The 16,821-nt window shown below is 39.2% G+C and overlaps 1 protein-coding gene across 4 annotated transcripts in view; it reads left to right on the forward strand.

The window, feature by feature from the left end:
- Window positions 1-2,824: 2,824 nt before the first annotated feature.
- The window catches only part of LOC121264433 (mediator of RNA polymerase II transcription subunit 33A-like), a 34,247-nt gene continuing 20,250 nt past the window's right edge, over window positions 2,825-16,821 (forward strand). Inside the window, exons 1-9 of one of the 4 annotated variants that reach the window (XM_041167592.1) lie at window positions 2,825-3,458; window positions 3,548-3,658; window positions 4,510-4,863; window positions 6,458-6,774; window positions 6,922-7,013; window positions 7,099-7,483; window positions 7,657-7,867; window positions 7,951-8,065; window positions 13,158-13,319. In XM_041167592.1, coding sequence (XP_041023526.1) covers window positions 3,184-3,458; window positions 3,548-3,658; window positions 4,510-4,863; window positions 6,458-6,774; window positions 6,922-7,013; window positions 7,099-7,483; window positions 7,657-7,867; window positions 7,951-8,065; window positions 13,158-13,319 — 2,022 coding nt within the window. In that variant the 5' untranslated portion in view covers window positions 2,825-3,183. The other 3 variants (XM_041167593.1, XM_041167595.1, XM_041167594.1) reach the window with 3 other exon arrangements.

The raw sequence follows: 16,821 nt of genomic DNA on the forward strand, positions 1-16,821 counted from the left end.
GCCTTAACGGGTTGGGGTCAAAACGGGTTGACCCGTTAAGATAAGATTGCTTAACGAGTTACTAACGGGTCAACCCGTTATGACCCATTATAACCTGTTATGACCCGTTAGAAAAATTGAATTTACCTTTATACCCTTAGACCTAAGATTCAAAAAATCCTAAACTACCTAACCCACTTCTTTCTTCAAGTTCTAAATTTATTTAGATCTGTGTTTTTAATTTTTTATTATATTTGAGATTGTAACATTAATATATTTGCAATGTATGTTTTGTTTATTATATTTGGGATGTAATTTTAATAATAAATATTATTACAAATTGTGTGGATCATATTTGTTTGAATTGTAATTTTAGACTTGCAGTTGGTTTTTTTATAGATATTATTTATATTTAAATATTTATATAAAATCAATTAGGTCAAATGGGTCGTGTCGTGTCGTATCGTGTTTGTTCAACCCATTAACGTAAGCGGGTTGAAACGGAACGGAACGGGTCGTGTCGTGTCAATTTATTTCTTATTCATTAATGGGTCATAACGAGTTGTGTCGTATCAACCCGTTATCTTATCGTATCGTATTCGTGTTTGAAATTTTGACACGAAATTATTAACGGGTTGTGTTCGTGTTGACCCATTAAGTGTAATGTACATACCTTGACATGACACGAACGTGACCCGTTAACACGATTTGACACCCCTAGTCCCAGTCTTGTACCTTCCTCAAGACTTTGAAGAATGGTAGGCATTTCTCAGTCGAACGAGCGATGAATCGGTTCAGAGCGGCCACTCTCTCGGCCAACCTTTGCACCTCGTTGATGTGGCATATCCATTATCGCTACAACCTTTTCTAGGCTAGCCTCAATTCCCCACTCGGAGACCATGAAGCCCAAAAACTTTTCTGACTCCACTCCAAACGTACATTTCAACGGGTTAAGCTTTATTTTGTATCGTCGAATTGCGAAAGCCTCCCACAAATCAATGAAGTGTTTCTCGGGCTCTTTGCTCTTGACTAACAAGTCATCCATGTATACCTCCATGTTGCAGCCAATTTGATTTTTGAACATCCGGTTGACCAATCATTGGTAAGTTGCCCCTGCATTTTTCATCTCTAAGGGCATGGCTCGATATTAGTAGAGTCCTGGATCGGTGATAAACACCATTTTTTCTTCATCTTCTAGACTTATTTGGATTTGGTATTATCCCGAGTAAGCATCCATGAAGCCGAGCAATTGATGGCCCACAGTGGAATCAACAATCAAATCGATGCGAGGTAGCAGGATGCGGTCCTTCGGGTAGACCTTGTTCAAATCGGTGAAGTTGACGCACATTTTCTATATGCCATTCGGTTTCTTCACCAACACGACATTGGAAAACCACTCGAGGTAGTGTGCTTCTCGAATAAACCCCGCTGCCAAGAGGCGATCAACTTCCTCGCCTATGGAAGCATACTTATCAGTGCTGAAGCTCTTGCGCTTCTGTTGGACTTTCTTGGCTATAGGGTATGGCTCCAGGCGAACACATCTCAGTGTTCAATCAAGAGTTGCTTCATAGATTGCCTCATTTCTAGTCTCATTCTGGTCTCGATTCGTACTGTACACCTTGGCCTCATGAGATCTGCAGGAACTAACTCCAAGGGTTCGTTCGGCTCTGCTTGCCGAAGGGTCTATTCATCTCGGACCTCTTCATCTCGGTCGGCCAAACTGGGCAGCGACGAGGGTCCCTGGTCGCCGACCGTCTTTGCATAGCATTCCTGAGCAAGTACTTGCTTGCCCTTGACTTCACCGACACCAAATTGAGTGGGGAACTTCATCTTCAAATGATAGATTGACGTGATCGCCTTTAGGCTTCATGATTTGGCGTGCTTGTTCTGGCTTGGTCCTACGTCTTCCACAAACTCGCCATTTGCCCTTTGTAGAACTTTGTTTTCCAGCCGGAGACTTCATACTTCAGTGGTAAGCTTCTTTATCATGTCCTCCATCTCTTCTAGCCTCACCTCCATGTTCCTCAATGATTCTTCTTGTTCGCGCGTGGTTTGGGAATGCGTTGTTGCCAGCATACAAAAGACACGCTAATTTAGAAATCCCATAAACGACGCCACTGTTGATGTTGTGTTTCGTAGCCCGATCAACCCAACTATTCGTCGATGACTTGCAAGACCCACTGAGATGAGGGCTCGGGGTGGTGAGAGATACCTTTGATACCTAAGTCAAAATAATCTTTTTGTGGGGAGAAAGAGCTAGGAAAAAGTGTTCAGATCCCTTTACCTAAGCCCGGGACGTGCTTATATACCTAGTCGTGGTGATTCCCACCCTCTGCTAGCAGATTGTGTAAGGGTGTGTTGGGCGCTGTACTGGCGGCAGGGTCCCCCCTCTGTCATGTCAGTCGTCGCCTTGCCGTATTGTTCGTGGGTTTACAGTTTGTCCCTTGTTGCAGGTGAGGGGGAGGTGCGCACATTGTCATGGTTACATAGGTGAGTGGACATCGTGTTTTGACCTTGTGTGCTGGTCTTTTTGGCCATTTAATGCGAGTGCCCTCTATTTGGCGGCGTGGGCTGTTAGCCAAGGCAGGTGATGTGACTAGTTACTATATCTGATGGGCTTTCTTGGGTCTAGCTTGGTCCTCCTCTTCTTGTTGTCCCTGGACTATCTACTAACCGGCTTGGGCCGCTAGGGAAATAAACCCAACGCGACCCAAAGCGAAGGAAGTAAACTCCCTTCTTAGCTCCAATTCAGGAAATAAAGGTAAAGTTTTTCTATCGTATGTGTTGTGATGCGAGAGAGAGAAGGTGATTTCATATTGCACGGAGAGAGGGGGTAGGTGAGAGAATTGATGAACGAGTCACCTAACAGCGCTTAACGACACGTCCGCACCTGAAAGTATTTGTACGAGGGTAGACGCCGCTGTTGGGGATAATATGCTTACTCCTCTGTCCTAGCTGAAGCTGAATGTATTGCTACTGCCGCGGTGACGTCTATCCCGCTTCTCCTTGCAAATATTGGCACAGATTAGGCACAAAGCATTTTATACCTGGCACCCATTCAAAAGGCAAGCGCAAGGTTTAGGCGGGCAGCAGTTCACATGGTGCGATGATGCCGTAGAATCGATTTTATATATATATATATATATATATATATATAGATATATAGAGCGAGCGAGAGCGAGAGAGAGAGAGAGAGAGAGAGAGATGGGTAGCGAGTGCGACTTAGGTGGGTTCGAGCAAGTGGTTTTGGAGACCTTGAAGAGGTGCCAGCAAAATGAAAGCACTCTGGTCTGGGTAATGGAAGTAGCCAAGTGCATTAGGTCATTGGGTGTGGGGCTCCCCTGCCTGGAGTTGGGCCAAGTTTTGGTCTCTCAACTCTGTTTCGAGGACAACAACTCCTCCCTTTGGAAGTTCGTGGAACTTGCCCTTTCCTCTGGCCTCCTCTACCCTCTTCATGTCCTCTCCCTCCTCACTTCTAGGTCCTCCATTCCACATTTTCCATCTACTCCCTCCCTCCCCCTCTTCTTTCTTTCGTGCTCAACATCTATTTATTTGTTTGTGATTTCAGGGTTCTTCCTCATCGTCGGTCTCAACCAAAGGCGTATAGACTCTATCTTGAACTGCTTAGTCGATATGCATTTTCATTTAATCCAGGAAAGGCAGATGCCTGCAAAGAGAAGTAAGTGTCTTAATATTAGATATTTCATCACTGTTTAAATTTGTATGCTCTATGTTGTTGATAAGATTATAATGGGAACAGTTTTGTTTCTTTCTTCTTTTTTGTGTCAACAGTCCTTAATGATAGTTATTCTGGATTTGAAGTGTTAATACTTCATGAACTCCAGGTCAATGTTGGACTGTTTTCTGTATCTGTTTGACAATTATTTTCGCTTTAAAGGCCTTATATTTATGAACGGAGAAATTTTATATCCTGTGGTACTGTTCTTTTATTTCCAGAAGGCTATGTCAAAACTCTGTTGGTTCTGACCTGAGCTTTAGCTAATCAGCTGACCTTACTTCCTAACATTAACGTATTTTCTTTCTTATCGTATTTGGATTTTATAGTAAATGATTGAAACAATTCAAGTAAACCTATAGTAATATTTGCATTTGCTGAGGAGGTCATTGTTAATTCCTTTGCATAGGCAGCTGTAGCCTTAAAGGATGTGAATGCAGGGGTTTCAAAGATGGATAAAAGCCAGTAGGGCTGTGTGGTTGAAAAGAGTAATGCTACTCATCATCATCTCAATTCTCATCATCCCATGATGTGGCATTAGATGATTGGAGTCTATTTATTATATTTCATTTGTAAACTTATTATCTAATGTCACATCATGGGTTGATGAGAAAAAGGATGATGAATAGATTTACTCGGTTGAAAAACATAGGCAATCATACAGCCGCACTTTCTATTTTTTATTTGATTTGGATAGACTTTGATATTTTTGCTTAAGGAATGTAGTCACTGCAATCATCAATCACAATCTATGAACTAACAAATATTTGAATACATTCTTTGCTATCTTTCAGGATAACAAAATCAGTTGATGATGCTCTTCAACTATCTCAATTATATAGGATTCGTGTTCTGGAGCTTGGACAAGCATTTGTGTTGTTCTTTTTCAGTATGATTATTGGTTTGATTGATAGCACATTGGATGATTGGGGATTACATATGACACCTACAGACGGACCAAGTTTAGCGCTTGGGAGCACAGACCACCATGATATGGACATAGATTTTAAAGGAAGCCACAATGTCAAAGGAAATGAACATCACGAAAAGATGAGGACTACAAATTCTTTCACGGCCATAGAGGTTTTGGGAAAACTGACAGAAAGCAGAAAAGCAATGGTCATCCTCCGCCTTGTTCACTTGAACATGTATGCCAGCCATTGTTTGTGTAGTTTCCTTTAATTTGTTTTTGGTAGGTTGTTTTCCTTTCCTCCCTGTGAGCTATCTTTGATGTTATTAGAAGTAAATCATGCATTCTTTTCTAAATAATTGATGGTGCATGTTGCTATGATAGTGCATATTATTAATCATCATATTGCTATTCTTAGCCAAACTTTGATCTGATTTTGAGTGGAATTATCATTTTATTGATGATGTGTAACCTCACCAAGTGAGGGCTCTTTGAACCAACCATAGGGAGAAAATCCCGGATACATGACCCTACCGAACCATGTAATAGGAAACCCAGGGGAGCTCCTAGTGCGGAATCAAATTCAGGATGTCTCGACTCTTATGCCTATAACTCATCCCAGGCCTGCCCTTTGACCACCAGGCTGCACTCTTATGGGTGGAATAATTTTTATTTCTCGACATATATGTCTGTGATCAGTCTGGGAAATGTCTTGCAAAAGTTTGGATTACTTAGGTTGAATCCACTAATTGATGGATATTGTCTTTGAAGGAATTGTTTTTTCTCTAGCAGTAGACCATGCCCTTTTTCATGTTTTTGGCATTAAAAGAAATTCTTTTGCCTGTAATTTTCCTATCTCAGGTTGAATGCTTATGAATAATGCATGAATTCAATTTTGTGTGAACTCAAACTGAAATGATGTTCTCCTTGATGATTCTTGAGTTTTTTCTTTATTTTTGTTGTCGATAAGGGTGGTACTTTTTCTTCTATAGCGACCTAGATAGGTCTTATCTCTTGTTTACCTTCTTGTGTACTTGGGCTATGCCGATCCTTATTAATACTACCATTTACTTATAAAAAAAAAAGGGTGGTAATTTTTATCCTCTTGTCTTCAGCATAAGGATGAGGGGATTCTTTGATAATCGAAGCAAGCTTCTTTTTCTATGATGATCCTTACTAAGAATTGGATCTAACAACATAATTTCTATATTGGGGGCGGGAGGGAGGAGAGACGGTTGACAGATTGAACCAATGTCTAAAAAGTAGCAAGTCAAGAGAGAGGCCAGTGGCTATTCTATCATACACTTAATAAGAGATGGGGAGTCAGAAGGGAGAAGATATTTTCTCTCTTTCACTTTGACCATGTTATTTGCAGTTGTATGGGCAATTAGGGGCATATGAAATACATTTTCAATTGTATGTTTGGCTTGTTGTTTAACTGCATATATGTATGATGCTATCCTACTCTTTTTTTTTGATAAGTAAGAAAATTTATTAATTCACATAATTAGGCATAGCCCAAGTACACAGGAAGTATACAAGAGAAAACACCTAATTACAAAACAAAAGCTGGAAAATCTGCACTAAAGTCGTTAAGACTAGTCCCCTCCAATACAATAACCGAAGCCCAAAGCAACAACGTATGAAAGGAAAAACCTCTAATCCCTCCCAAAGCAACAATGTATGCTATCCTACTCTCAAGTGGTTAGGTAAACTTTCATGTGTATTGTTGTGCTCATGCACAAACATAAATCTACTTTTTATGCCAGACACGTCTTCATGGAAAAACTGATACATATCATCTCTTTATCTCATTTTCTTTTACTTGAAAGGCCTGTGAATTTCAATGGCCTCCTACAGAGGCTCCAGTTTCTTGAAGCTAGTGAATTGGTATCCCCACATCTGAATTCAGCAAATCAATTATTGGCAAAATTATCTGCCAACATCCAGAGAGTGATGGGCTTTGAGTACCAGTTAAACAGGAGCCAGCTTATTGGATCGCTTCTTGATATTGCGTCATGTAAGCCAATGTCTTGCTTCCACTCTCAATTTGGTCAGTCTGCTTGTTGGGCTCCTTTTGATATTTACATGGAGAATGCAATGGATGGGAAACAACTCCCTATCAAATCTGCTGTTGATGTACTTACAGGTTGTCCTCTCCTAGAGCATACCTTGTTCTCTTTTTCATCTCAATTTTCATTAAATGTGTCTGCATGTGCTTGCACATGTATCACATTTAAAGGAGATATTTGTTTGGACAATTTCAAGGAATCAATTATTTCCTACCTTTCTGCAGAGACAATTAAGACGCTCCAAGCATTTAACCAGGCAAGCTGGCAAGAGACCTTCTTGGCACTCTGGCTTTCAGCCCTTCGGCTTGTACAACGAGTTGAGATTAGTCCATGTTATCGGTTCTTACATGAAAAATGAGATATGCTAATCTAATATTGACCATTTTGATCCTTTGTAATAGGAACGTGATCCTCCAGAAGGTCCAATTCCACGTCTTGAGGCTCGTCTTTGTGTCCTTTTGTCTATTGTCCCTTTGGCAATCACTAATGTTTTGGAGGATGAGGCAAAGTTGCGTCACTCTTCTATTGCAGGAGCTACTTTTACTGGATCTGTTGAGTCTGGGTATGGACATAAAATGAATGGAAAGGGCTGTGCGTCAAGGAAAGATGGACTGATTTCCTCTCTTCAGATCCTTGGACACTTTTCTGGCCTCCTATGCCCTCCTTTATTGGTCACTGATGCAGCTAATACTGCAGCTAGAAAAGCAGCTAGTTTCATTACTAATGCCAAGAATCAAAGGGACATTATACGTGGAGGCAGTCTTGTTGATGCTTCTATAAAAGCAGGTAGTGTGGGGAAGTATATTACTTATTTCTAATCTCAAATTCTTGGTATTGATTATGACACGAATCAATACAGAATTCATACATTAGATAGACATGAGTCTTGCTTACTGCATAGTCACCTTTGTCGAGTGCTGTCCGTAATGTTTTTGCAATTTATTGTTTACGCTTTGTAGGAGGCAACATGAGACACCTCATAGTGGAAGCTTGCATTGCAAGAAATTTAATTGACACGTCAGCATATATTTGGCCCGGTTATGTGTCTGCGCCAATAAGCTCATTGTCAGATTCATCATCACATGACAAATCTCCTTGGTTAATGTTTATGGAAGGAGCGCCATTAAATGGCTCTCTAATAGATTACCTTATCATGAATCCTGCTTCTAGGTATGATAAAAGTTTAGTTTGTTAAATCTTAATGCTACTAAGCGTGGCATTGAATAATTTTCCCTCCATTTTCTCTCCCCAAGTTTAGCAGAGATAGAGAAGTTATTTAGTATAGCATTAAATGGGTCAGAGGAGGAGAAGTCAGCAGCGGCAAAGATTCTATGTGGTGCATCACTTTCTCGTGGATGGAACATTCAGGTAGCTTCACTAGTGATGTTGCAAAAGAATAATGATATTCATACAACCTTTTTACAACCGTTTTAACAACTAACCAATGTGACAGTGCCAATTCATAAAAATCCTATTTTTTTTAATTTGAATTTCAATATTTACATTGCCCTTAGTTTAAAAGAGAGTTGTAAAGAGTGTTGTAAAAAAGTAGTCAGTATCATTACTCATTTGTTTGTATGTTTCATTAACTCAATTATTTGTATGTTTCATTAACTCAATTGTTTGTATGTTTCATTAACTGCGCTTATATAAAAAGTAAGTGTTTCATTGAATTGCTTCTACTTGAGCTTACTCATGACTAGCCTATTCATGTAACATACCTTGGAAAACCCTGGCACGAAAAGTCTTTTTTCAAAATGTAGTATGAGTGTGTTACCGTGATGGAGGCGAGAGTTATGCCTGAAAGTTTCTCTATACCAAATTATATATTTCTTTATTAGTTATTTTTTATTATTATTAAAGTAGCATTGTCCCTTGATGTGGATTGAATGGGTGGGTTGTGCTTTGGTACGACAATGGGGACCCTTTCAGTCCTTTCCTTTTTAGAAAAACCATCAATTGGTTGGAGGGAAAGCGAAGAATTTGCTCAATGGATGGAAGTTTTGTGCAACTGATTCTAATTTACTGATGTGATTACACTTTTCTTATGTTCCTGACATAGATTCATACATGATCAATCTCTAAAAGGTAATGAAAAGAAATCAATCATTAATCTGGCTAGTGGTCTAAACAAGAAAACCCATACCTGAGTCCCTATTCTTTCGGGTAAAAGAAACAAGAAAACTTGTTCTCAACTCTTAGAAAAACCATCGATTGTTTGGAGGGAAAGCGAAGAATTTGCTCAATGGATGAAAGTCTTGTGCAACTGATTATGATTTATGGACGTGATTACACTTTTCTTATGTTCCTGACATAGATTCATACATTATCAATCTCTAAAAGGTAATGAAAAGAAATCAGTCATTAATCTGGTTAGTGGTCTAAACAAGTAAACCCATACCTGAGTTCCTATCCTTTTGGGTAAAAGAAACAAGAAAACTTGCTCTCAACTCAAAAGAAAATTTCATGTATTCATCCCTCCAAATTGAGGCGTAGATATCTCACATGCTCAACTTGTTTAGGATTGTGTGGAAGTTACTGGTTGCCACACCTTTTGTCAAGATGTTTGCAAGTTGGTCTCCGGGCTTTCTCACATGGAGCAATAATTATGTCTTCATGCAATTTCCCCTTGATAAAGTGTGTATCAATCTCATTATGTTTCATCCGATCACGTTGGACTGGTTTATGAGCAATATTAGTGGCAGTCTTATTATCACAGAACAGTCTTATTGAATCTTTATTGTCATATCCCAATTCCTTCAATAATATTCTCAGCCTTTATATCTTGCATTTTCCATGGGCCATTGCTCTAAACTCAACAACTGACCGTTTCTTACTTCGTCAAGTAGCTAAATTGCCTCCCTTAGATAGATAATATTCAAAGCTGGACTGTTGGTTTGTGATCAAACCTGCCCAGTCAATATCAATTTAATCGCCTATCTTCAAGTGATCATGTCGATCAAATAGCCATTTACCAGGTAAGGATTCTAAATAGCATAGAATTCTATGAGCAGCTTTGGTCTGTGTCTCATCCAGTGACTGATTACACGGACTTAAAGCACTCACTGCATGTACATTGTTTGGTCGAGTGTGTGATAAATTGATTAATCTGCTAACCAATCGCTGATATCTCAATTCCTCCATCAGAGGACCATTACTATCATATCGAAACTTGACGTTTTGTTCAACTGGATTGTCAATAGCTTTACATCCCAGCATTCATGTTTCCTTAGGTTGCGTTTGGTTTCCAAACTCAGCTAAGCTGAGCTGAGTTCAATCTAATTTAAATTGAGTCTAACATCCAAACACCCAACTCTTAAATTATTAAACTCATCCTAACTCAAAACCTTCTTACACGTGGGACCCACAATCTTTTTCAATTTAAAACATCTTTATATGTGGGACCCACAACCTTTTTCAATTTTTCATAAAAAGTACTAAATTCATCTTAGCATCCAAACACACTTTAAACTTAGTTTAGATGCTCCACATAGCTCTCTTCACTCTCAACTTACTACTATTCATAAAGAACTCAACTCAGCTGAACTCAGCTCAACATCCAAACGCAGCTTTAAGGATATCAAGTATATCTTTCTGTCTAAGTACTTCAAACTTCCCCGGACTTTTATTTAAAATTTGTGTGCCCGGGATTACTTTGGTCTCTATATTTCCTTGTCAAAATTTATTGTCAGCACTATCATCACTATGTCATCCACATATGCAATAAGATTAGTTACCTATCCTTGTGGAGATTGCTTAATAAGTTGTGCATGGTCAGCCTGACTGTTTGTAACTAAATCTCTGCTTGGTTTGGGAAAGCCACTCAAACCATGCCCTAGGAGATTGGTTTGAGCCATAAAATGCTTTCTTAGGCTTTCATACTTTTCCACTAGAAGCTGGCAATTCAAGACCAGGGGGAATTTCCATGTATACTTCCTCTTCAATGTCTCCATGGAGAAATGCACTCTTTACCCCAATTGGTGTAGAGACGAATCTAGATTTTCTGCCAATGACGTAAGGACTTAAATAGGGTTAATCTCTGACACTTGTGTGAACTAGTGTTTTCAAAAGCTAAGCGCTTCACTTTACAAAAGCAAAGCGCATTTCAAAAAGCACTATTTTAGTGCGCATTTTACACTTTAGTGGTGAGCTTTAAGTGCAAAATGCGTGCTTTGTTACATTTTAATGAAAAAAAGCTCCTGTCAGTACTTTAGCACATGACTCTATAGCCAGGCACCAAAAGGAACAAATATATAACACATGTGATTATAAAATAAACCAGGTGATTATATAATCTAGGATTGCATTGTATTGGAGTAATTTTTAGTAGAGAAATGCTACTTATCATCCTCACACCATACACTAACGTGTGATTTGCAATTTTTCTCCTTCTATTTAAACACACATATTTACACATCAATATGTGTGTTTAAATAGAAGGGCAAAAATGACAAATCACATGGTGGTGTGTGGTGTGGGGGATGATAAGTAGAGTTTTTCTTTTTTAATATATTCCAACTTTTTTTGTGTAGCTTTTGGCATTGCCTTTTATATGTATTTTGAATTTTTGATTCAACTATATACTTTATTTTGGTTATGGCTATCAAATTAAATATATAAATTTTTATGTTCGAAACTTATATAATTAGTTAATCGCTTAGTTGTCATGTGGCATAATACTTAAAACCCTTTTTATTATATTTTATCATTTTTTAAAAAATTTGTGCTTTCGCTCAGGCGCGTGCTTTGCGCCCAGGCTCCAAGCTCCAGGCGGTTTATGAGCTCAAGTGTGCCTAGCGCTTTTAAGAACACTGGTGCGAACATCTCTTCATAGTCAATGCCATAGGTCTATGAGAAACCCTTTGTGGCCAATCTGGCTTTTCATCCTTCTGTTGTCTCATCTGCTGTATGCTTTATTGTAAACATCCAGGTGCATCCAACAATCTTTTCTCCATTAGGAAAGTCAACTAAGTCTCATGAAGAATTTTTACAAGAGCTCTCATCTCTTTTGCATCGTTTCTTTCCGTTTCACTTGTCCCAAGAACTGAAATTAAGGTTCTTGTTGTGCATTCCCTTTCTCTCTTCATGATCATGTTCAGACCATAGTCCTCCCTAGAACTCATAAATACGCCCGTCTTCGATGAATTTCTGAGAAATCTGCAGCATCCGAGCACTCTTAGCTTTAAACTCTTGAAAGTTATCTAATTCCTGCCACATACCACAAAGTTTATGGAAGTAGGTGTCAACCAACCAATCACCATGGGAAGTGCCTAAATTCAACATTTCAAGTCTTTAACCTGCATTGCATTTCCCATTTCGTAGGAAGTTTGAGCTAATGCTTCCCAAATCTCATTTGCAGTCCAATGGAATAAATATCTCCGACTGATATCTGGTTGCATTGAGTGCACCAACCGAGACATAATTGTGGAGTTCTCTGCCTCCCGTTTGTTTTCGTCATATGTGGGTTTTTTTCTTCCGTTCAAATAGCTCATTTTTCCTTTGCTTCGAATAAACATTAATGCGTACTGTGACAGTGTACCAGGTCAAATAGTTGAGGCTGTCCCAACTTCACTGTTGTAATTTGGGGATTTGGGTTCTCATTCAAGGAGGTCATCTGACTCTCTACCTTTTGTGAGTTTAAGAAGTCTGGCCAACTTTGGCATTGCCTAATCAAACATGCAACTATATTTCCACAATGGGGCTCAATAGATATTAAGGAGCAATAACCAAACCATGAAGTATTATTTGGAATCAATTGAGCAGTATGAGTAACTGAGTAAACATGTTGTTTCTTCTTTTTCTGCTAAACTGCAGGTAGTTTGGTGTGAACTCATTAACGAAAAACACGTGGCAATCACTAGGAATGCTGGCACCACCCCCATTGTTGGCACAATTTGGCCCTGGGTGGCCCTAGCCTTGACAAGTGGCGAGCCAGTTGGTGGTGGCCAGGCCCTACTCTTTAACTTTTTTAAAAAATATATTGACTGCATGTGTTTTTGGATGGAAAAGCTAATGGAGGAACTGCATCCTCACTGAAGCATGGCAAATAGGGTTCTTTCACAAAGATAAATTGCATAGGGAGGCAATCTCAAGTAGGCCAAAGCACAAGGGGTGTTGGATGAAAAACCCTTGGCTTAGGGCTATCGTAACTCTTTGCCACACCCTCACCCAAAGCCAATCCCGCACTCTAGGAAATTTAAAATACCACATTCACAGTTCCTACCTGAAATCCAGTAGGTGTCTTTAGTACTTCTTTCTGTTTTAATGCTCAACACAAGGACCAATGACATTAGGTTTTTATTTTAGTTCCCATTAAGTTTGCATTTCTTGATTTGTAGATTTTTTTTATGCGTGTTTAGGACATAAGGTATTTGATCCCCTTGCCCTCCTCCGATTTCTTGAGGAGGGATAAGTATGTATGATCTTGAAAATCACATTTTTTTTTTCCCCTTTCTGGCAGGAACATGTGGTGCGGTTTGTGGTCAAGCTTCTTTCTCCTCCAATTCCTCCTAGTCATACTGGACCAGGGAGTCACTTAGTTGATTATATGTCCATGTTATGTGCTCTTCTTTTTGGAGCTTCCTCTATTGATACTGTTCATATTCTTTCTTTGCATGGTGCGGTAAGCAATTTTATATTTCTTTTTCCTCATCTTAGGATGTAGGAGTTTTGTATGCCTTTTAGGATCTTGCTGTTATAGACTCAATTTGACTTGTGTACCTCTCAAAATTTGTAGCCATGATGTTGGTTCATAACAAGTGGGCCATTATTTGCTAGTCATAACATTGAAAAAGTCTTGGGCCTCGTTTGGATAGCTATCTCAACCTATCTCATCTCATCTTATCTCATTTCCTTTCCAAACATCACTCAAACACAAACTTTTCAATTTCAAATCTTCAACTTTTTCATTTAATTATTACTTAAAAATGACATTTCCCAAACTTCCAAACAAAACATAAAAAACAATTCAACTTTTTTAAATCCCAAAACAAAAATTATATTAAAAAATTATATTTTAACAATATTTTAACTTTATAATATTTTTATTCAACTTTTTCTCTATTTTTCCAAAACCTAATAAAACATCTTAACTCAAACCATTTCACTACTATTTATAAACTATTTTACTACTATTCACAGATTTCTCATTTGATCTCAACATTCAAACGAGGCCTTAAAAGAAAGCTAGGGATTTTTATTTTCCTTATTCATACAAAGGTTATGGGTTGCCAATCAACTTGGTTTGAGGTGGTGTTTTATATTACTTTTGTTGGGAATTTTAACTGCTTTTCAACATTTTGAGATATCCAATGGCAACCATAAGCGTTAAACTTATTATTCAGACGAGGCCGACGGGCCCTAGCGTCCTCTCTGAGGGCCGTCGGCGTTGGTTCCTCGCCGGTGAACACTTTTTTTTTTTTTTTTTTGCCGACGTCGGTCTCTATGCACTGGAATCCGTCACAGAACTGATCGACAGACCTAGGCGTCTCCGTCGTGGGGCCTCCGTCGTGGGTCCTTCTCTAGCAACTGGTATTTTTCTGCTGCTCTTCCGTTTCCTCCTCTGGCGATCTGCGATTTGAGCTTTTCCATTAGCCACCGCTACAGACTGTTTCGACAGACTCCCGGCGACCACATTGTGGGCCTCCGACGTCATCATCCGGCGACTGAAAGTTCTCCGTTATCTCAAGGATTTTTTGCAAGAAAATCCGTGAACTCAGGGCCTCCAACAGATCTGTGTTTTACCTTCAAATGAAGTGGAAGCAGTAGGGAGCACTAGGAACAGATTTGCAGTGAGATTTGACAATGACGACGAAACACGATGTGGTTTCGTCCCAGTTGGAAGGTGAGAGGTGGTTGGAAGTGGAATAAAAAACTTTCGTTTTTACGAAAGAGGGAGGAAATATCTTTCATATTTCTGAACGTAGCAAAAGGATAGCTAAGTTCATGTATCTAGGGAGGACGATAGCTTCGTGGGTGGCTAAGGGGATTGAGGATTGTTTAGACCTTAACTGTCATGAAGGTTTCTTCATAGAACTAAGGATGGGTAATGGAGTTTTTAGCATTCAACATCATGTTAATGCAAGGGACAGTTTTTTGCAGCTCTCAAAATTCCGTAATGGAAGGAGGAAAGGTTTGTTGGTGATTCCGGAGGGCGCAAATGACATTGGATGGAAAGGCTTTCTGCAGTCCATTCTAAGTGTCACCAAATCCAAAGCCACTTCTCGAAGTGGAGAGTTTGTTGATGGGAAAACAGTGGGAAGGCCTTCCTCAATCAAAGGTGCTTCGTACGCAGCGGTGTTGAGGTCACTGGTGGGTAGTCAGGCCGTGACCAGCTCAGCGGTAGAAAGAAAGGGCAAGGCACTTGTAGGAGACAAAAGACTTCAAGTGACTTTAGGAGAGTTGGAAGGGGTCTTGTGGGATGTCAAATTTCAATTGAAGGGAGTTATGGATTATGTAAGAGATCTAATGATTAAGGTGGATAAGGGGTTGGACCTAGTCGTGGGTACAAGTGTGCCAGCAAGGGTGCCGGAAAGTGTGCAGGCAAAGGGTGTGTCAATGATAGAGTCGTTGGACGGTGGCATCTTTGTCATGATAGTGTCACCATGCCTTCTGAGGGAGTTGTAGGGTCTCATGCACCAGTTACAGATGTAATTGGTCCTTCTGTCTAGGGTTCATTTATAGTTAAAGACGGGGGTCCCTCCAAGGTCTTGGAAGAAACAGTCGAGCCTCTTTTAGAAGATGCAAATAGGGTAACAAATGGTAGTGCTTCCCCTCTTGAGGAAGCAGTAGGGTCAAGCAACCATTTGGCTAGAAGGAAATTATCGAATGGTGGAGCATATACACAAAATGTTGATGGAGTGAAGGAACCTGTAATGGTAACAGATGGAGGGGAAAACAACCATATACTTGTCAAGCAACTATTTGGCGAGAAGGGAATTATCGATTTGTCATTGGTGCCTAGTGTGGGGGAAGGTTTAGAATTGTCATTGGTGCCTCGTGTGGGGGAAGGCTTAGAGTTGGGAGTGTAGTCGGGTACTGTGGCTGGGGATAATGTCGTTCCTCTGGTTTCTCTTCCTCCGATTAACGATATAGCGGGTTCAACAACAGATTAGATTCTGAATAAAGATAATGGGTTTCTACAAACCCTGAGACTTTCATATGGAGAACAAGGAGAATATGTAGACCAATTTAAAACACTACTCACTGCAATCGAGGCGAGCCACACGCTTGAAACCAAATATAAGTTTAAGAAAAGCAGGGAGTTAAAGAATCTTTCGTGGGCAATCAACTACGATACTAAGAGAGCTAGCTCAAGTTGAGGGAAGGCTAAAGGGAGGGTTTTGTGAAGACGTTCTCGTAGTGGGATGTTTGGGTAGAGGATTATTTTCATGGAATCTAGGGGATGGGGTCGGGGAGGTGTATCGATAGTTTTCCAATTCGGGCTTTGTGTATTTTGGGTAGGTTTTCATGGGCTTTTGAGTCATTAGGGGCTTTCTTGTATGGGCTATGTGTTTTTCTTGTATACGTCCAGTGTACTTGGTTACTCCTATTGATATATATATATATATATATAATATTATTACTTATAAAAAAAACTTATTATTCAAAACATCAATCTGTTTATGGATATATTTAGGCCTCGTTTGTTTTCAGAAAACATCTCATCTCATCTCATCTAATCATTACAACTTTCTCAACTTCCAATACAAAATAAAATAAACAATTTAACTTTTTCAAATCCCAAAACAAAAATAATATTAAAAAATATATTCTAACAATATTTTATTCAACTTTTTAACTTTAATCTCAACTCATCTCATCTCCGAAAATAAACGGGCCCTTAAAGTTAGTTGGCAATATCCTTGGTGTACTTTACATATCGGCCACATTAATGATTATTAGAGGCATTATTGTAATAAGTATAATTCATGTGGGTATAATTGTCAATTGTATGTTTAGTATATATAGTGGAACAATAATGAATAAACACAAGTTTGAATAAATGTTTTTCCCTCTTGTTTGTGTTCTCTCTATGTTTTACAACATGATATTAGAGAGTACTTTCTAGATTGTTGCTGATTTCACTTGATTTTGCTGTTGTTTGTTTGCATATATTTAAAGAA

The sequence above is a fragment of the Juglans microcarpa x Juglans regia genome, chromosome 5D (assembly GCF_004785595.1).
Source record: "Juglans microcarpa x Juglans regia isolate MS1-56 chromosome 5D, Jm3101_v1.0, whole genome shotgun sequence".
NCBI classification, from domain to species: Eukaryota; Viridiplantae; Streptophyta; class Magnoliopsida; order Fagales; family Juglandaceae; genus Juglans; species Juglans microcarpa x Juglans regia.